Here is a 22,139-nt window from a genome sequence, read left to right on the forward strand (position 1 = left end):
ATGAAATACTCATAATATTGTTTTGATGCTCTAAAATAATATAAATTTGCTAGCTTATGAGTATCATATATAATATGATGATTGATTTATTTTTAGTATCATGCATAAAGTAAGGATGATATGTAAAGTTTTAAAATTGTGCATGTTGTAAATTGAAACTATAATAATGCACAAATATATTGAAATAATGATTGAGTAATTATGAATGATAATTTGATATTATGCATGTAATATTTCAACTTATGATAATGATGCATGTAATGATAAAATATTCATGATGAAAAATTGTTTTGACATTCATAACTTGATTTTTCATCTTTGATTATTCATCCTTTGTCATAATTTGAAAATTATTGTAAAGGGAAAAACATATACAAAATTGTATTCTTCTCTTCTTTTTTACAATGACAAAGGGGGAGATAGCTAGCTTGCACAAGTCAAGAAGATGCAAAAACTTACTTGCTTGCTTGCACATCTAAAGAGAAGATGCAAACGTACTTCATATAGCTTACTTCATGTAAAACATTGTATCTTGCTAGCTTGTTATCTTGCATTATTTTTCAAAAACTTGCTAGTATTCTTACTTCAAATAGAAGTAACATATGCCAAATTGCTAGCTTGATTGTTGTAAAATAATATAAAATTTTACTAGCTTGCACTTTGCAAAGGAAGCAAAAATAGCACTTCTCAAAAGAGAAGAAAGAGCTTGTGTTGGGTCCAAGCTCACATAAGCTTGTGTTGGGTCCAGCCCATATGTGGGCTTGGACAATTGGGCCTATTGAGCCCAAATCAGCAAATGAAAGAAATTAAAAAGAGAAGAGAGAAGGTGAGGAAAATAGATCAGATTGCAGCGTGCCGCAGTGTAGAGAAAAGAGGAGAGAAAAATAGAGAGAGAACAATTAGGTTTCTGAGTTTTCTGCTTGACGATCGGTGGCCAAATGTTATCAATTTCGGCCCAAATTTTATGTGGAGAATCCTTGTAGCAAACTCTACAATCCTAACGGTGTTGATCTGCAATTTACCCTCTCTAAGGTACTTTCCTGTGATATCCACTTTGTGAGACCTAGAATTCTCTTTTGAGGAGATCCATCATATATGATGAAGATATGCTATTCTTGAGCCAAGATCTATGATCTTGATGTTATTCTGATTCTCTAGTTATTCTAGAGAAGACCTACTATAAACCTGTTATCATTATTATTGATAGTGGAAGTTTGAGGTGGACTACGGTCCCGTGGTTTTTCCCACATTGGGTTTTCCACGTTAAAAAGATTTGGTCTCACTGTGTGATTGATTTTTGCTCTATTGTTTATGCTGTGCTGGTTGATATTTTCATTTGGATATCAAGTTGGTATTTTGATGAGGAACCTATTTTGATACACAAAGAGGGAAAGAATTATTCCGCTTTAGTAGGATTCTTCCCAACAAGTGGTATCAGAGCAACAGGTTGTTTGGTGCTAGTTTTCTTGTGTGATTGAAATGGAGTCTGATGGTATGATTAAATTGAACTCATCAAATTATTCAACTTGGAGGCGTATGATGGAAGATTTGCTTTATTGCAAAGATTTGTATAAGCCCATCAAGGTTAAAGATAAACCTTCTACTATTGACGATGAAGAATGGGAAGTTCAACATAGAAAAACTATTGCCTATATTAGAAGATGGATGGATATAAACTTGCATGAGCATATTTCTGATGAAACCAGAGCTGATGTTGTTTGGCAAATGTTAGAAAACCTCTTTGTGAAAAAGACAGTGGGAAATAGAATTTCTCTCCTCAAAAGGCTTGTAAATTTGAAGTATAAAGATGATTGTAACATTATTGAGCACATAAGCCTATTTCAGAGTCTTGCAAACAAGTTGGTTGCTATGAAAATGAATATAGATGATGAGATGTAGGGATTATTACTTCTCAACTCTTTACCAAAAAGTTGGGAAACATATGTGGTGACTATTTGCAACTCCACACTAGAGGGAACTCTAACTATTGATATGGTTAAAGACAGTTTACTAAATGAAGATGCCAGAAGGAAAGAACAGGGTGAATCTTCTTCTAGGGCATTTGTTATTGAAAAACAAGAAAGACGTGGAAGAAGTCATAGTAGAAACCCACATAGATATAGAGGAAGATCCAAGTTTAGAAGAAATATCAAATGTTTTCACTGTAATAGGCCAGATCACATGAAGAAAGAGTGTAGGTTTTGGAAGCGAGAACAGAATGTAATGAAGAAAAATGAGAAAGAGATCAATACAATTAGTGTTGAAGGTAATATCACTATTGTCTGTGATGAAGGTTGTGTTAGCCTTGTAGCTCAGGACAGTAATTGGGTAATTAACTCTGGTGCTTCATTTCATGTCACTTCTCATGGTGATTTCTTTATATCTTACACTGTTGGTGATTTTGGTAATGTCAGAATGGGAAACAATGGTACATCTAAGATTATGGGTATTGGAGATATTTGATTAGAGACCAGTATTGAGAGCAAATTAATACTCAAAGATGTAAGGCATGTTCCAGATATTCGTCTTAACTTGATATCTACAGGTAGGCTTGATGATGAGGGCTTTGCACATTATTTTGGTGAAAGTAAATGGAAACTCACTAAAGGTTCTCTAATTGTGGCAAAAGGAAAGAAGATTAACTCTTTTTATGTCATGGAAGCTAAGCTACACAAAGGAGAGATTAATGCAATTCAAAAAGGTGAAAGTATAGATCTTTGGCATAAGAGGCTTGGACATATCAGCGAGAAGGGACTTCAAACTCTTGCTAGAAAGTAGTTCTTACCAGAGTTGCAAGGTACATCTCTTAAATCTTGTGATCATTGCTTAGTTAGAAAAACACATAGTTGCATTTCAGACATATCCATCATCTAGAAGATCAGATGTTATTGATTTAGTTCATACTGATGTTTGTACTATGCAAACTAGAACTCTTGGAGGTGCTCTTTATTTTGTTACTTTTATTGATGACCATTCTAGAAAAGTGTGGGCTTTTGCTTTGAAATCTAAAGACTAGGTACTCGATGCTTTCAAGGAGTTTCATGTCAGTGTTGAAAGAGAAACTGGCAGAAAACTAAAGTGTATTCGATCAGATAATGGTGGCGAGTACAGGGGTCCTTTTGAGAATTATTGCAGGTTTCGTGGTATCAGGCTTGAGAAAACAGTTCCTAAAACTCCTCAGCAGAACGGTGTGGCAGAAAGGATGAACATAACCATTGAAGAAAGGATTAGGTGTATGCTTTCCCACGCCAAGTTACCGAAGTCATTTTGGGGGGAGGCTTTGAGAACTACAATTGACCTGATAAATCTTTCTCCATCAGTTCCTCTACAAGGTGATGTTCCAGAGAGAGTATGGAGAGGAAAAGATATATCTTATAATCACTTAAAAGTCTTTGGGTGTAAAGCATTTGTTCATATTCCTAAAGATGAGAGGTCCAAGCTTGATAGTAAAGCTAAAGCATGTATCTTCTTGGGATATGGTCATGAAGAGTTTGGTTACAGATTATGGGATCCAGTGAACAAGAAGATTATTAGAAGCAGAGATGTTGTGTTTCTTGAAGACCAATTGTTTGATGATGGTGATAATATTGAGAAGCCAGAAACCTCTGTTTATATTCCTTGGAGTTTGGGTCTAGTTCCTTCACCTATAGTTCATGATGATCATGGGGGAGATGAACAAGAAGATTGCGGTAAGAATACCAGTGATGATACACCTACAGTTGATGATGCTGAACCAACTGAACCAGCACCTCCACCACCAGTTGAGATTCCATTGAGAAGATCTACTAGAGAGCGACAACCCTCTACCAGATATCCTCCACATGAGTATGTTATGCTTACTAACGAGGGAGAGCTAGAAACTTACCAAGAAGCTATTCTACATGAGAATAAGAATGAGTGGGTTAAAGTCATGCAAGAAGATATGAGATCCTTGCTTGAGAATCACACCTATGACTTGGTAAAGTTGCCTAAAGAGAAGAAAGCTCTCAAGAATAAGTGGGTTTATAAATTGAAGGCTGAAAATAATAGCTCACAATAGAGATACAAGGCACGACTAGTTGTGAAAGGATTCAGTCAGAAGAAAGGTATTGACTTTGAAGAAATATTTTCTCCGGTTGTAAAAATGTCCTCTATCCGAGTTGTTCTTGGTTTGGTTGCCCGCTTGAATTTAGAAGTTGAACAACTTGATGTAAAAACAACATTTTTTCATGGTGACTTAGAAGAAGAAATTTACATGGAGCAACCAGAAGGTTACAAAGTCAAGAGAAAAGAAAATATGGTGTGTAAGCTTAGGAAAAGCTTATATGGACTCAAACAGGCACCTAGACAATGGTATAAGAAGTTTGATTCCTTTATGATGAGCCAAGGGTATGATAGAACCACATCTGATCATTGTGTGTTTATGAAGAAATTTTTAGATGATGATTTTATTATTTTACTGCTATATGTTGATGATATGCTGATTGTTGGCCATGATGTTGGAAAAATTGGAAAGCTTAAAAGAGAGCTAAGTAAGTATTTTGCCATAAAAGACTTGGGATCGATGAAACAAATACTTGGCATGAAGATTCTTCGTGATAGGAAGAAAAGAAAGATTTGACTATCTTAGGAGACTTACATTGAAAAGGTTCTTGAAAGATTCAATATGAGTAAAGCCAAAGCAGTTTGTTCTCCGCTTGCAGGTCATTTCAAGCTGAGTTCGAAACAATGTCCTACAAGTGAGAAAGAAAAAGAAGAAATGTCCAGAGTGCCTTACTCATCTGCAGTAGGCAGTTTGATGTATGCTATGGTTTGTACTAAGCTAGATATAGCTCATGCAATTGGAGTTGTCAGCCGATTTCTCTCAAATCCTGGAAAGGAACATTGGGCAGTAGTGAAATGGATATTAAGATATCTAAGATGTACTTCCAGGTTGTGTTTATGTTTTGGCAGTGATGAACCTGTGTTAGAAGGCTACACAGATGCAGACATGGCAGGTGACACTGATTCCAGGAAGTCTACTTCGGGATTCTTGATGACATTTGCAGGAGGAGCAGTCTCTTGGCAATCTAAGTTACAGAAGTGTGTTGCTCTATCAACCACAGAAGCAGAATATATAGCAATTACTAAAGCCTACAAGGAAACTTTATGGATGAAAACGTTTCTACAGGAATTGGGCTTGAAACAGGAAGGATATATTATTTACTGTGACAGTCAGAGTGCCATTCACCTCTCCAAGAATTCAACATATCATTCTAGATCCAAGCATATTGATGTGAGATATCACTAGATTCATGATGTGCTTGAGTTGAAAGAATTACAGTTGGAAAAGGTGCATACCAATTATAATGGTTTAGATATGTTGACAAAGTATTTGCCTAAGGAGAAGCTTGAAGCATGTAGGCGAAGAGCGAGCTTGGTACAGCCCACCATATGAGCTGGAGGGGGAGAATTGTTGGGTCCAGCCCATATGTGGGCTTGGACAATTGGGCCTATTGAGCCCAAATCAGCAAATGAAAGAAATTAAAAAGAGGAGAGAAGGTGAGGAAAATAGATCAGATTGCAGCGTGTAGGGTGCGCCGTGTAGAGAAAAGAGAAGAGAAAAATAGAGAGAGAAAGATTAGGTTTCTGAGTTTTCTGCTTAACGATCGGTGGCCAAACGTTATCAGTTTCGACCCAAATTTTATGTGGAGAATCCTTGTAGTAAACTCTACAATCCTAACGGTGTTGATCTGCAGTTTACCCTCACTAAGGTACTTTCCTGTGATATACACTTTGTGAGACCTAGAATTCTCTTTTGAGGAGATCCATCCTATATGATGAAGATATGCTATTTTTGAGCCAAGATCTATGATCTTGATGTTATTCTGATCCTCTAGTTATTCTAGAGAAGACCTACTGTAAACCTGTTATCATTATTATTGATAGTGGAAGTTTGAAGTAGACTACGGTCCTATGATTTTTCCCACATTGGGTTTTCCACGTTAAAAAGATTTGGTCTCACTGTGTGATTGATTTTTGCTCTATTGTTTATGCTGTGCTGGTTGATATTTTCATTTGGATATCAAGTTGGTATTTTGATGAGGAACCTATTTTAATACACTCCGCTTTAACAGGTTTCTTCCCAACAGCTTGCTATCTTGAACATCACTATCTTGCCAATCTTAAGAAGTAAAACTTGCAACTTCCACATTGCAATAGGAAGCAAGAATCGCAAGCTTACACACTTCAACAAGAAAACTATCTTGCATTTGCTTTCGAAATTTTTGCTAGCTTGTATGTTGTAAACTTACTATCTTACTACCTTACATATCTAAAACTTGATAGCTTGCATGATGTAACACTTGCTAAATTTTCTAGCTTACAAATTGCATGATGATAAAACTTGATATTATGTTTTTCATGCAATGATTTGAACTTATATCACAAACACTTGAGAGTTGGAACTTCTCCTTTTTGTTGATGACAAAGGGGGAGAAATCTGATCATGTTATGCATGATGATGTGTTGCAAATATTCATGATAAAATTTGCAATGACTTGAATTCAACTTGAATTCAAGGTTATATTAATATGGCATATTGATAGGGGGGTTTATTTAAACTCCGGGAGTTAAGGTTAACTCCGTCATCAATTGGTTGTCATCATAGAAAAGGGGGAGATTGTTAAATCTTGGATTTTGATGATGAAACCAATTGATAGTATTTATGATTTGATCTATGTTTTGAGTGATGCAGGATGCTTCGATCAGAGAGAAACAATTAAAGCAGGAAGAATCATGTTAGGCCAAAGGAAAACATGTCAAAAGATTGGACGTCGGGCTGGATGATCGGTCGACATATTGACAGAAGGCTTTGGGCCATGGATTCGGGCATCGGGCCAAGAAGAGCGGATATTGCGCTAAGGATATCAGAGTTGCAGAGGTTAACTAGCTGATTGGGCAATAGGTCATAAGAGATGACAATGCACCGAAGAATCAAACAAAGCGTTGATGGACCAATGACATGACGGACTACATGATTCATGCTTAGTAATAATTGTATAGATTGAAGTGCATTTTTATATGTGCAGGAATAACTATGATAGCAAGGCATAAAGCAAAATAAAGTCCCAGAGTCAAGAACACGATTTTGTTGGGAGTTCGAGAGTTCATCAGAATTCCGAACGTTCGTTAGAAGTTCTGTTAGAATTGATCGAGAAGTCCCAGAGCTTGCTAAAGAAGCTCGTCGGAACTCGCCAAAAGGATCATCATGAAGTCCAAGAGCTTGCGGGAGTCCACTGGAACATTACCGAGAGATCATCGGAAGTTCATTGGAAGATCGCTGGAAGCTTGCTAGAAGAAACCTAGACTTACAACTTTGTTTAACTTAGTAAATGTCTTAAAATTCATAGTTAGCATATAATAGGGATTAGAATTGGTCCAACAAAATTAGGGGATAGTTGGGCCAAGTTTTGGCTGTGTTGGGCCAAGAGAGGCCGAAACAGTGACCAAACAGGTCAAATCGTCGTGGCACAATCTTTGAGACTATGTCAGGCGGTGGTACCGCTAGTTTGGGCAGTGGTACCACCCAGACTCAGTCTCCGAGACTGTCTAGGCGATGGTACCGCTAGTTTGGGTGATGGTACCGCCCAATGTCAGGCTGCAGGCGATGGTACCACCTAGTGCAAGCTATGGTACCGCCCGTACCCTAAAATTTCAAGGGTTTAGGGCTTCAAATTTGAATCCATTTGGGGCCTATAAATACCCCAGCTATTCCTACATAGATAAGCAAGAAATATTGAGCAAAACCCTGTGATTCTAAAGTTATAAACCTTAGAAAGTTGAGTTCCCTCCTCCTATAGCTTAGAGAGAGTTCTAAGGGAGGTGTGAGAGGGATACCCTGTAAAAGAGGGTTGTAAAAGGTTGTTTCATAAACCTGTGAAAAGGAGAAAAGGGGTGTAAAAGGATAGTTGGTCTTCACCCATTGAAAGAAGACCGATAGTGGATGCCGATGGCCTCGATAGAAGAGGAATCGGCAAAGTGGATATAGGTCACGACGACCGAACCACTATAAAAATCTGGTTTGCATTTTTCTTGTGCAATTTACTTTACTGCAAACCACTTTACTTGCTTTACATCGACTACGCTCTTCCGTACGCTTTAAAAGTTAATACCTTTATGAAATATTTTTTCGTCAGAAATGGATTTAATCGTAATGAAATTTTGAAGCGACGTAATTTTTACTACTTCACTAATTCACCCTCCTCCCTCTTAGTGCCGACTCTTTTCCTAACATTCCCAACATGTATAATATGCTAAAAACTTCATAATTGTGCTAGATATGTGGTTGATTTTTAAAATCTTGATCGAGGTCTTTTAGGGTCAAATTAAGTTGGTATTGGGCGAAAACCATGCCAACTTGTCAAGGAACCCATTGGGCTCAAACCAAGATCGAATTAGGTCTATTAGAAGCTAAATCGATAACCTAAAGTATGCCTAAGTAGCGATACCGCCAAGCCCAGGTAGTAGTACCGCTTGAGTTAATCGAAAATCATTGTTTGTATTTTTTTTATGGTAGTACCACCTAGGGCGGCGATGGTATTACCTTGGCCTATGGTAATACCACCAAAGCCTTGATTCATGGCCTCATTATAGTAATAGTACCGCTAGTACCCTAAAATTTTTGGAATTTAAAATTTTTTTCCTCCATTCTTGTAGCCTTTTGCCCAATAAATACTTTTCTCATGCTTGATGGATGGAGCACTAATTCCTAAGTACAAAAGTATTGTAGACTATCTCTTTCAACATTATTTGAGTCTCTTCCTCCTTGAGATTAGAGGAGATTCTAAGTTATAGAAGGTAAGAGATTTTATAAAAGAAAGATTATGAATGTTCTCTCCAAAGCCTATTAAAAGCAGAAAATCTGTAATAAGGATAGTTGATCTTCACTTGTTTGAAATAAGATCGGTAATGAAAACCGATGGCCTCGACGGAAGAGGAATTGGGAATAGACATAAGTCGGGAAGATCAAACCACTATAAATTGGTTTGCAATCCTTTTCTTCCTTATGATTTGTTGTTGTTTACTCATTTATTTTACTCACAACCTTTACTCACATTCTTAATTAATTATATTTTCAATATGGATTTATCGATCAAACTTTGAAATCAGTTCAAATTTGCTATAACACTAATTCAACTCCTCCCTAGTGCCATTAAGATCCTAACACCCACTGCTATCACTTTCACTTTAAAATAATATAATGTTCTTTTGGTTTTTGGGTTAAAAGAAATCCCTACAAGTTATTAATAATATGAGTTGAAGTATCAAAATCTATCCACCAAGCATTAGAAGGGATTTTAGTAATGCTTAATTCAAAATGTACAAAGGTAAATATTTTACCTCATTTTTCAAACTAAGCTTTACATTTAGTGTAGTCCTTCGTATATCCTTTCTTACCAAAAAAAAAAAAAAAGTTGACACTTTATTATAAAGACTTTTTTTTCTTAAGTCTAAGCAAAATTTTTAAACCTAACAAACTTCTTTGACCTTTTCTTGTTACCAAGTCTTTGAGAAATAGTTAAAACATCATGAGCCTTTTTGTGCTTCAATCTTAATTCCTCTTGCTACATATACTTATTAACTCATTCAAGTTCCATATTATAGTGGATCTTAAACAACCCAAATTATGAATGAAAAGAATTAGGAATAAATTATATAAGAAAAGACTTAGCCAACATTCATGACTAAGGAATTAATCTTGTCAAATTTATTAGCCATATAAAGATATGATCTCTAGTTTTTTAGTACCATCATATTGAGCTATAGTCAACTCCTTCATCATAGTGCTAGATAATGATTTATTAATAATTTTGAAACGTTCTTCAATAGTCTTTAAGTATTTCACAACGCTATTTATCAATGATAATCAAATCTTCATATTATTTACAATTATCATTTTTAGAATATCAGACTAAGCTTATTAGATCTTTCCCAAGTATTAAGATCCAATACATCTAATGTAAACTACACATGCTAAAGAAGAATTACTAAAATTATAAATATATTTTTTTTGAGTTATCAAGTTATAATGAACTATTTATATTATAAATATTTCTCCTTTCAATGAATATTGATATATTTAATATTCACTTAATATCACAATTATCAAGAAATCCATGTCTTCGTGATGTTACCTTTAGGAATATAACCCTAATATGCCTGGTTATTCAAACAATAATATCCTTCCTCATCATATAATTAATTAAAAAATACTATCCTTGAAATTATCTAAATCTCTTAATTATGAGTATTATTATAAATATTATTTTTTTAATATAATTTTATTAATTTAGACCATTTTATTGACTATAAGATTAATAAAAATATAAAATAAATAATAAATTATTTATTTAATTTATCTCTCAAAAGTTTATCATCTAATGTCACTTTGATAACTACCAATCAAACAAAATTTAGAAATATAAACTATAAATAATATTCACTTATTTTTTTTAATACTATTATTATGTAAAATTTATTCAATAAAATATCATAATAATAATTGAATATAAATATTAATAAGCACAATCAAGTAATCAAGAATAAACAAAAGGCTTTCGTGTGAAACTAAATAGTATTTCATAAATTTCTTTTATACTCATATATTTAATAACTGCATAAATATCTATAATAATAATAGTAATAATAATAATAATAATAATTTCTAAATAATATAAATAATCAAATTAAACAATAATAAATTATGTTACATGGCTAATAATAATAAAAATAAAACTAAAATATCTATAATTTATTTTTCTTTAATTTTGATAAAATTATTTATCAAATTTTTTATGACATAATTTATATTATTGTTGATGAATTATGGCTATGGAAGAATGATGCTAAATCTGAAGGGCAAAAATATAAACAAAGGATATTGACAGAAAATAAACTATTCATAAGGGTCAGATTCCAATTTTGTCATTAAGGACATACTTCAAAATTAGATAATATCGATCGAAAACAAAAAAATTAATAAGGGTAAGATTGGAATTTTGTCATTAAGGATATAGATAAAAAATTGTTAATTTTGAAGGACAAAATTGAAACTAAGGATATAGATTGAAATTAATTGATTCCGAAGGGTAAAATTGACCTTAACCGGGCGGAAACTGAACCCACTTTTCTCCCAACCGCTACCGCAGCCCTAGTGCGATTCCCACGCGCGAGTCTCAACTCTTACGCACCATCGCCGGCGGATTGGCGCTGCCAGCCGACCATCACAGCACTTTGGACCACCGCGAGCAAGCCCGCAACTTTTGCTAGCTGTCGTCGTCCGTCACCTGCCTGCGCTGTGCAGGCCTACTTCACCCTCCGCGCGTGCCGTCAACGCAGCACCGCCGTCCGCAGTCAGCAGCGCACCCCGGGAGGGCCGTCGGAAGCGGCCGCCCTCAACAGGGCTGTCGCATCCGCCGTTGCCCACAGCAGTAGTCGGTGCCGCCAGCGCAACCGCTGCACGCGGCAAGGCCGACGACCAAGGCAGACCGCGGCTCTTGACAGTCCTGTCGCGTGCAGTAACAACCGCCCACAATAGGGCCGCCGCCCGCAGCAACGCTACGAAATCAATAGATCCTATGATGCGAACACCAAAATCGGAATAGAAAATATCTTTTCCCAAGCGAAGATGATAATAAACATATCTAATAAAAATAAATAAATCTTTTTACATGACTATTTTACGATGTGATTCAAATGATTAAATGATAAATAAATTTAATCACATACATAGATCTCAATTTTTTTTATTACATAAACTAAATAGATTTCATTAACTTATGATTCTGATATCATATCAATTGTTAAAAAATAACTATAATGTGAAAAACAATTATACCAATGATAGAAATTTGTTTGAGAAAAAGATGTCAACTTCGTCTCCGCTTATATCCAATTCCTCTCTGACGATTGTTATCGATGAAGTTAGGCTCTGCCTATTTTTAGGCAAGAAGACGGAATGCATAAAAGGAGGAGAAAATGTTTAAAAAGGTATCTTTGAATATTCTTTTCATCTGTATCAATATTTAATATTTAGATTTACATAAATATTAATAATTAGATATTTGATTAGAATTCAATCATAAATTTTAAAATATTTTATTTATTAAATTACGAGCCACATATGATTAACAGCTTATTATTCGATAAAATGATATGAAAATTACTTTTGTCTACTCATTCTCATCTTATATATATATTTTTTTAATTGATTAATTGTGACAACCGCAATAGATTCTGGATTTCGGAACAACAGTCACTAGCAAGAGCGAGAGAATGGTTATAACATCAATGCAAATTACGTTGTTCCAGTAAAATAAAAGACATCAGCAATTGAAATCCACAGCTTTCAGCATCAGATGAGTTTTAAGTACATCATCAGCACAAGTAACCCGAATACAGTGCAGTGCATTTCAGTCGAAGGAGAACAGCATCCCAAGAGAGGAGATAGGATTTAAGAGGGTAGCTTCCTTCTTGTTCCTTCTTTTGGTTAGCCTACCTCCCCCGGATAAGAGCCTTCTCGGCGGCGTCCACCTCTTCCAAGATGCGGGTCTTGCGCTTGGCGGGGATGGGCGACGTGGGGCCGAAGCTGATGTAGTGGCCGGAGACGGCATTGAGAGCGGAGTACATGTCTCTAAAGGAGGCCCGCCCCAGCAGCGCCTTCTCCCTCCGGTACTTGGCCACCCATGAGTTGGACGCCTCCCGCAGCTCCGCCACGGCCGCGGCCACGTTGGCGTCTTTCTTGTCCATGCCGATAGTGATCCGCAGCTTCCCGATCATATCTGCCGTCTCCCTAACGTACTCCTCGTCCGAGGCCGCGAACGCCGATGGGGGCACCGGGACGAGCAGCAGCGCCACCGAGGACGACAGGATCACGGCGAGCTCCCGGCGGCTTACGGCTTGGCTGCTGCCCGGAACCGCATTGGCTATGGTGGCAACGAGGGATGGAGATGGAGAGGCTGCAGGTCTTGAGGAAAGGGAGGTGGGTGCAGCAAGCAGCGAAGAACAAGCCATCCTGCTGTGCTTCGTAGAACATTGGATAGAGAGGATAAACGGGAGAGAAGGGTTACGAGTGCCACGTTGGCTTATCTTGTTATCCTGACTCACCGAGTTGGAATCGTGGATGTGGATCATGTGGATATCCAGCATTGTAATTAGGTTGGATCGTGAGCTGCTTCAAAGCATTATTTTTATCAAGGGTCATCTAAACAGCTAATTATTTGGAAATAATAAATACGTATACATCTTTTAAACTGGTCATCTTTTACTGCGTAAGTCATGAGAGTTTGAAAGAGTAAAGAATGTAATTACGCTCATGGGAGAAGAAAAGGCTACATTCCACGGGATGCTAATGGAAGATGTCTGCGGACTGGACACTAGTATGTCCAACATAAAAATCCTTGAAGCAAATCCAACTCAAGACAAATCCCGTCTTCAAATCGTAGGCGAGCTAACTAGCTTGGAATTTTTGTTAATATTTTTTTTCAGAAGATGTTAGCTACCTTAGCTAGCAAAGGCTTTAAAAGTTTTGACAGATTAAGTCAATATCCTGATATCAAATTCCCTTTCACCACTTACCCATTGTTAAAAAAAAAAAAAAAAAATCTAATTCTAGTCAAATTTTATGATACTCAGAATTTTGATGGATGGATAAGGCTCATTATTTTGTCTGCATTCACTAGTTTTGATAATCCAATCAAGCCATCATCTGCATTATCTCCTAAACTCTTTAGAAATAATTATTTGTGGGTGAATCACATTCCACCCGTGTTGCTTCTCCTTTGGATAAATGCCAGTAGGAACAACTTGCAATAGGATACACACAACACATTCATTCGTGAAGAAAGATGGAGGAGACCCTTCAACTTAAGCACATAATGTACCATGCAAGACACGAAATTACTACATCGGGCCATTAATGCTTTCTTGCAGTTCCTTTTACCAATGATCCTTTCATCTCTCACTAGCAACTTGAAGACTTCACCCATGCTGAGAAGAAAACCATCTCATATGGTTCTTGATAATGAGCCTCAGAATTTTTGGCAAGAACATTATAGAAATGGTAATGTTTATGACTCCTGCCAATCTTTTTCCTCGACCCAGTGGGAGTTAGAACTTCTGAGGATTCCTTATACCAGATGGACTAGGAACATTGGAACTCATGCTTGCAGTTCTTAGTAACTTACGGAATTCAGACAAGCTAATCTTTCAGTCTTTGTCAATATCAGCTTCCTCTAGTAATGGTTCGGTAGAACCCCTCAACCCTGTATGCTGCAAATGAAACACAATAGCCAATTAGAAGTTGTTTCTGACTAAAATACTGGTCCAATTCTTGGTCAATAAGTAGACTGACTTCTATTTAGGAGGAAGTTTCATAAGGTATAGAAATTTTTTTTTTCTAGAGTTAAAAATTTTATGGTGGCAGATATTGACAAACTATTATATTTTGGCATAATTCTTCAACATTAAGATGCATGAAGATGGAACCATACAAATATATATATAATTGTTTTTCGTTCTTTTGCATAACAACAGAGGGGATGATCCCCCAACCTACACAATTTCTAGGCGAACCACTTAAGGACCACCCCTAAAATTATTTGAAATTGAAAGCTCTTCAAAGTGAATAGGTAACCCAAGAACCCAACAACTAGGACAAGATTGCTCGACGAAGAACTATGTTGCTGGAGCACTCTATGGAACTCTAAATAAGGACTATACAACCAAAATTTACCATTCTAAGTTCCTCTGGTGTAATATATCCATCTCCATCCACATCAAATTTATCAAAAGCAGCTTTACAATGTAAATGCCATTTCTCAGAATCATGTTACTCCATCTGATGCACATGCAAAGTTGCTGCAACAAATTCAGTGAAGTCAACAAGTCCGTCGGTATTGCTATCAATCTGCAGAGTAACATTAGCAGTCCATTCATCATCACAAAATTAAATATATAATACTGAAGCAGAGACACTTAAATGCATTAAAATTAAATGGCTATCAAAATTCATGGATCTGAAGAACTGAACAAAATCTTGAATCTTCTTAATACCATTAGCATATAAAAGTGGAATTTTAAAAAATGAAGTGATAAATATCTTTACTACATAAGTGTGACAGCACTTCGTAATTTCTCTTCTTGGCACATCTTGCGAAACTTTGCAGCACAAGTGATAACTAACAGAAACTAAGAAGTGAAAAAGCAAAGTATTGCCAATGTTAACAAAATCTGAGGGCAATATCTGATGGTACTTGCTGGACTAGGAGGCAACCCAAGAGGGATAAATTGAAAAATAAAAGATAAGAATCTCAATTATTGTTCAATTACACATGGAATGAGCGAGAAACAAAAACAAAACTACTAAGAAATGAAGGGGAAAGAAGGGGCAAAATAGTCAAGGAAAAAAAATCAAAGACAAGTTGATTTACAGTGATTGCTAATCAACCAAACAAGTTAATTTATCGTTGTCACTATTCTGAAACGCAAACTTGGGATCCCACAAATAGACATTTAAGTAAACACCTTATATGGAATGCAATATGCAAAGATAACTTCGTAGGCTCTCAATAGTTGCGTCACAAAGGGTCCAATACAGTCCACCGCGTACAAACGTCCTTATGCACAAGTGCCCCAACGACACCACCAAAGAACCAAACAAGTTTTCGGGTGGTAACGGGGCAGAAACAGCCCCAATCGACGGTACCGCCCAATAGCGAGCAGTCCGCATACCGATCTACTGGCGAACTGGGCAATATCATTCGAAATTAAAATCCTTGCCTTCGGATAATCCGAGAGTGGAGCACCCCTCTTGTTTTATAAGCTTGAGGAGTAGAGTCCTAACTAGGTTAGGACTCTCTAGTTAGGACTCTCTCCTAGTGATTAAAAGGATGGTGTCCTAACTAGATTAGGACCAGTGTAGTAAAAAATGATAGGCGCCAAAAGGAGCCATGGTCCCAAAATGCCCGAGGCGCTAAATGCTCGCTTAGCACTCATCCGAGCGAGGCTAGGCGATCCCGAATATTATAATTTAAAAATTATATGTCATGATTAATAAAATTAAACTAAAATTAAAATAACACATCAAACATGCATCCATTTAAAGTATCAAACTACATTGTCCATATCCAATAGCAAAAATGACAAAATAAAACAAAATTAACATCAAGAATCATTAAAATTTAGTTCATCATCGTCAATCTTGTAACCATCTTCCTCTTCTTCCTCTCCGGATGATTTATATTCCTCTTCTTCCTCTTCTTCCACCTCTTCCATAATAATAGACATTTTACTTATTCACTACAGCAAAGATGGTACTGTTAACTACAGCAGAGAGCTGCAGTTCTTGTAAAACCAGATGCTTTTTCCTCTAAAAGCTATGCACCCAATAAACGATAAGTAATAAACCCTCATTTCATACGTTGCAGATTCTTGTAAAACCAAATTCCAAGCCGATTACCCGAAAACTCAAGCATAAAAACATCCAAAGAAACAATTCCAAAATCTGCAAATTTGACACACAGGGAAGAGCGAGGAACATAGGGCAGTAGGAGGGAAGCAGTGAATGGGGAAGAGGGGGAAGAGGGAAGAGGGAAGAGAGAAGAGAGAAGAGTGATTGGGGATGAGGGGGGAGACGGGGGGCTGCGGTGACACTATACGAGGGCTGCGGTGAACATTGGAAGATTGTGGTAGAGGGAAGAGGGAAGAGAAGGCTGAGGACTGCGGCGGAGGGCTACGGTGAACATAGGAGGGCTGTGGTAGAGGGGTGAAGAAGGAACATGAGAGGGCTGAAGAGGGAAGAGGGAAGAGAGGAGCGATTGGAGAAGAGGGGGAAGAAAGGGGGCAGCGGTGACACCATACAAGAGTTGTGGTGAACATAGGATGGTTACAGTGAACATAGGAGGGTTGCAGCAAATGGGGCAAAGGTAGGAGAGAGGAGGGAAGGGAAGAAACTGCCGCGGGAGGAAGACCCGCAGCTACCACCGAAGGAAGATGCCACTGCTGTCGCTGCTGCCATCATTTGCCGATGTGTCATGGACTTAGCTGGTTTTGCCTAAGTCGCGCGGCACCCTTGCGTGTCCATCCGCGCACTCTTGCGTGTCCGTCCGCAAAGGTCAGCCTCCCCGAAGCCTCCCATTGTCCCTTAGGACCAACAAAAAAGAGAACGGGTTAGAGAGAACGCCTCACTCAGGATCCACAAGCAAACATCTCCGAAAACACTTCATAGACAATGCAAATTACAAACAGACTTTACAAGCTCTGAACAGTTGCACAACAAAGGGTAAAATGGTCTACTATAGACCAAAAATCTCTCACACGTGTCCTCATGACACAACCTTTATTTACAATCCTAAAGCAACCACCAACCTAACTAAAATGGGACTATTAAGCCTTCGGCCGTCCCTCTACATGCTGTACAAAGCATGAACATACCAAAAGACACGGACATACATAAGCATTACATCAAACATCCTGTTTAGAAGTTTGTCCGTGACATTCTCCCCCACTTATTCCTTCAACGTCCTCGTCGAAGCCTTTGTCGACACTGCAACTCCTCGCCTTTGCTGAGTCTTTAATCTTCTACTCCAGCTGCAATGCGCCTCTTGGCTCCCAGCTGCTCTCCGCTGCTGTTTTTGAGTAGTCGAACCTTTAATCCACTATGCTGCTTCAACTCGCCAATGACTCTGACTCTAGTGTGGGGTTGGCTGAGTTGTGTTGATCCCTGTTGGTTCCTATGGATCCTCCGGATGAAGGAAAAGACCATCCTTACTATGCGTTAGTCTCTCAAATGCTCTTGCTGCTTGAACTAGGTGGATGCTTGTTGGAGCTTTAACGAGCATCGTCTCGCAAACTTCTGAAGTTTTTGGGTCCTTCCTCCACAAAATTTGCCCATTGACTCTTCTTTCACTTAGTTGTCACTTCCAAGTAGGTTCACATCACTTCCGTTTTCGATTGGCAGTTCGTTGGGAAATAAAGCGGACAATCTACTCTCAGTAGCACTGATCACCATTGGTGAGGATTTGACAACTATTGTCTTCTATTATCTTCGAAGGGTTTTTGAACATGTGCAGAGCTCCTCTGCTAGATAGATAAGAGAATTGGGGTACTCGATTTCGCCCAGTCTCTTAAGAGTTGAGAAGGCAAAGGTTACTTGACTTCGCCCGCCTCCTCGAGGTTGTACTCCATGCATCGAGCTGGTTACTAACCTCCGTCTGCTCTTTGCTCACACTTCTGAAGCACTTGAAGTGTTTGCACTCCTTGCATTGAGTTAGTTACTATGATTCACCTTCTCAATGCCATCAAACTTCTTGAATGCAGGAAGTTTTCACCCCAACTTGGAGTGATTCTCTCATAGGTTTGGTCGCCTCTGGGATTGTACCGTCTTCTCCATCAACCCTGCCGCCTACTCCACTAAGTAGCAAAGGTACAGCACCGCGTACTGTCTACTTCGTTCCTTGGTCATGCACTCTTGCCTGACCCGAAGTCCTTTACTTTCGGCTATCTTGATGAGAAGTTCATTGACACCGGTCTTACGAAGTTCCTTGGCCTCTGCCCTTCAGCCTTGTCTCGGTACTTGGAGTTTGCCTCTGCATGCTCCACCTCCTCGGCCCCTTTCATGACCAAGCGCTCTCCCTCCATGAGAGCAAGGGATCAATGACTTTCACGGAAGTCCCGCCTCTGTGGTACCATGGCGCTGCCATGCCCATGGCCCTACTATTCGTCGCCTCGCATCTGCATCACTTTTCTTCACGACCAGTAGATATGTCTCTGTGGCACTCCTCTGAGTCCACCTCCATTCTAACTGATGCTTGATTTTGGGTAGCTAAGTCCCTTTGGACTCGTCGTCACTTCCTCGCCCCTTTCGACCCCCTACTTTAACACCTCTGTGTTCTCCAAGCAGCTCCCTTTGGTCGATGGAAAGACAGACTACAACTCCCATGCATGGCCTCTGCCATCGCATTATAGGATTTGCACCAATTATGTTCTCCTTAGCTTCCTTGGTAGCAACATTCGTTTACTCGACCTTGTCTTCTGACTTGTCGGGCTCCCTGAAGCGAATATGGGCTCTGGAGCAATCCAACTCTCCAGCTGCTTCGATCATACCTCTGCATGATCAAGTCCCTCCCATAGGACTCACTGGTACTTGCATTCGAACTTTTCCCTTGGTGGAACACAACCCTCCTATGCTGATGACCAAGGCTTTCATCCGTTGCAAAATTCGATGCACGCACGGAAGACTCGCCTCTGCGGTACCATGGCCTTCACTCCTTGAATCCATAGCCCTTCTTGCCGTCGTATTGTTCACTGAAGTGGAGCTTCTAATAGCTCCCGATCATACCTCCGTATGATCTAGTCCCTCACGGGACTATGTCGTGTGTATCGCAGTTGCCAAGAACTGTTCCACCACGATCCGCTGCACCATGTCGCCTCCTGGTGACATCTCCATTGCATTCTGATCCTTGTGGGATGAACTCGAATTGTGATCCCTCCATGTGTGGCCTCTGCCAATACATCGTAGGGTCTCTTCCACCTTCGATTTTGTTCGCTCCTTTGGCAATCGACCTTCATCCACCCACTCTTGGGTCACACCTAGATGAAGCACCACTCTAGGACAATCTGTCGCCTAGTAGCTCCCCAAAGTCCCCCGACTTCGCTGCAATTAGTGCACCATTGTCTAGATCTTGGGCCTCTGCCCCTACCAATACAATCTTCGTTGTGCACCGCTTCCTTCATGGCAACTTGAATGGCAACATTGTGGCATATTCTTCAAGAGTACCCACCTTTGTGTCCTCTTGCCCCGTGCTAAGGCCTTCTGAACCCAACTTCACCTTTGCAAATTGAGTCGCCTTAGTTCCACCATCAAATGCTCCTCCGAGATAAAATGCATGTGCCTAGAAGCTCCCTTTGTCTTTGGCACCATGCAAGATGAGTCCGCTCTGTCAGAATGAATGACTCGTAGAACAACATGATCTTGCTCTTGCTTCTACAAGAGTTCATGTCCTTGACCTCTGTCCAAGGAAAGCACTGTGCCTCCGCTCCATGTTCCATCTTCTATGCTGGCTCCCTTCATGCGGCTTGGGTACTTTGCCAAGTTACACTAAAGTTGCTCCGCTCCTCGTTTTTGCATTGAGTTGATGGTGGCCCTCGTGCCCACCATTCCACGGGTCAACCCTCCTTTGAGTCCGATCTCATATCGACTCCAAGTGTGCCTTCATTTGTGTTGCTTTGGGTCGCTCCTCCACTTGATCTCGCAATGCATCCACCAATGCATTCTCTCGAGCGAGATCATGCAACGACTCCTCGCCGCTTACTCAGTTCATTGAGCTTCGTGGAGTTGTTGTTTGTTGAGGTACTCCTTCTCAACATGTGAGGTCCGTCCCACATGATTCTCCCTCTGGAGAGCCGGGACTTATCCCTCCTAGATAACTATCCCGTTGGAGCAACATCTCTCTTCGTTTTGGAGACCACCATCCCCTTGGACTACTCCGATCTGCTGAACAAACTGTGCATTGTTCTACCTCCTGCAAACGCACTTGCTAGATTGCGACTCCACGTCAATATAGCCCCCGCTGCACCACTCAAGGCCTAGCAACATGTTGAACTCATTGTACCCTTCAGTCTCCTACGGACGTATCCTTCACATGCCGAAGAGAAAGTTTCAATTCTCCATGGCACCGAGTTTCGATCGCCTTGGGATAGCCGCGAACATTCCATCGTCCGCATACAAGCCCATGCATGAGTACCGAATTCTTTGAGTTAGCAATTCCCCTCACCTCTGTGAGCTTTCCACAACCCTTTCGATCGCTGAGCAACTCATACCACCTTGCATGGTCTCATCCTTTACCAAGCGCCTCGCTTGCCTTGAGTACCATCAAGTATAGTTGTCAATGTTGAGCCGTAGCTCAAACTCAGCCATCCCAACCTTTGTGTGCTCCGCATTCTTCCAAGCCTTCCTGTTCTCGTGGTGCCTCATGCATGAAGGGTTGGCCATTCCTCTGAATGCCAATGTCAGATGCCCGCTCCTCCGAGCGACTCCTTTTCCCTACATCTCCATGCCCGTTTTCCCCCCAAACGGTCGCGCGTGTGCTGACTGCCCTCAACGCAGCCCCGCTAGGTCCCCCACGTTTGCATGCTAAATGTTTCTATGAGTGCTTGTCCCGCTCTGATACCATTTGTCACAGACTTAGCTGGTTTTGCCTAAGTCGTGTGGCACTCTTGCGTGTCCGTCCGCAAAGGTCACCCGCCATTGTGAGAAACATAGTGGGAGAGAGGACTTCAGCGTTAGGGCACTCATGAGTGGGTTTCTATGTTATGGCACTAGCAAGTGGGTTTCTACGATGGATACTTGGTTCGATTGAACCAGATGAGTATTTTGGTTTGACTCAGGCCTGAGTTAAACTAGGTGAGTGCCTAGGCCGTGCCTGAGTTAAGTCGCTCACCTAGCCCAATAGGTGGGCGCTCAGGCCTTGCCTCGCCTCGCCTAGGTGCCTAGGCGAGTGCCCGGGCACCCCGTGACTTCATTGGTCAAGACTCTCTCTTCCTAGTGCTTTTAGAGATGGAGTCCTAAGTAGGTTAGGATTCTCCCGTGCAAGGGCCAACGCCCCAAGCTCTCTTGCTCAATTTGGAAGCCTCCCCCCTCTCCCAAACACAGATTTGTTGAATTTGACTTTTGGGCTTGGAATTGAACTCGAGTTGGGTTCAGTAGGATGGAGATTGAATCAGATTGATCAACACTTGGTTTAAGTTGAACCCGAGAATTAAACTGTGTATGATCTGGTCCATGAGCTCAGATTTGAGTTGGAGCTTGGTTCAATTAGATCATGATCAATTTAGAGTTTGATTCAAACTTCGATTGAGCTGATATGCAGTTTGACTCGACCTCAACTTGATCATCCCTGATCATAGCTCCCCCAATTGGGTGATTCAACTCTTGTTGAATCTTAATTTGAGGTTTTGCTTCTCGCCATCAGCGGGTTTGAGCAACCAGAGGTTTTGCTTAGGTCCGTTATTGTGATCGACGTGGTCACACCCGACCATGCCATCTTCTTGTGTCGTTTCAATAAGGTTCTCCTTGTTGCCTATCACCGTCGACTTGAGGGGTCTCGTTTTTCAGACTTCTC

The 22,139-nt window shown here is 39.8% G+C and overlaps 2 protein-coding genes across 4 annotated transcripts in view; both read right to left on the reverse strand.

Moving 5' to 3' along the window:
* Positions 1 to 12,344: 12,344 nt before the first annotated feature.
* On the reverse strand, positions 12,345 to 13,080 carry LOC135673876 (photosystem II repair protein PSB27-H1, chloroplastic-like). Its single transcript, XM_065183276.1, has one exon. The coding sequence runs from the start codon at positions 13,030 to 13,032 to the stop codon at positions 12,514 to 12,516; it is 519 nt and encodes a 172-aa protein (XP_065039348.1). The 5' UTR covers positions 13,033 to 13,080; the 3' UTR covers positions 12,345 to 12,513.
* Positions 13,081 to 13,856: 776 nt separating this feature from the next.
* LOC135673877 (calcium-dependent protein kinase 18-like) overlaps positions 13,857 to 22,139 on the reverse strand; it is a 36,571-nt gene continuing 28,288 nt past the window's right edge. Inside the window, exons 2-3 of one of the 3 annotated variants that reach the window (XR_010513479.1) lie at positions 14,753 to 14,926; positions 13,857 to 14,289 (exon numbers count right to left, since the gene is read on the reverse strand). Coding sequence is in view for 2 of the 3 variants with exons in the window: in XM_065183277.1 (XP_065039349.1) it covers positions 17,050 to 17,160 (111 nt within the window). In the remaining variant the exon portion in view is untranslated. Of the gene's footprint in view, positions 14,290 to 14,752; positions 14,927 to 16,094; positions 17,161 to 22,139 lie in introns of those variants that run through there. The other 2 variants (XM_065183278.1, XM_065183277.1) reach the window with 2 other exon arrangements.

The sequence above is a fragment of the Musa acuminata genome, chromosome BXJ1-5, assembly GCF_036884655.1.
Source record: "Musa acuminata AAA Group cultivar baxijiao chromosome BXJ1-5, Cavendish_Baxijiao_AAA, whole genome shotgun sequence".
NCBI classification, from domain to species: domain Eukaryota; kingdom Viridiplantae; phylum Streptophyta; class Magnoliopsida; order Zingiberales; family Musaceae; genus Musa; species Musa acuminata.

Bases quoted from the DNA above. Each gene is read 5' to 3' on its own strand.
- LOC135673876 (XM_065183276.1), bottom strand. From the start codon at position 13,032: ATGGCTTGTTCTTCGCTGCTTGCTGCACCCACCTCCCTTTCCTCAAGA.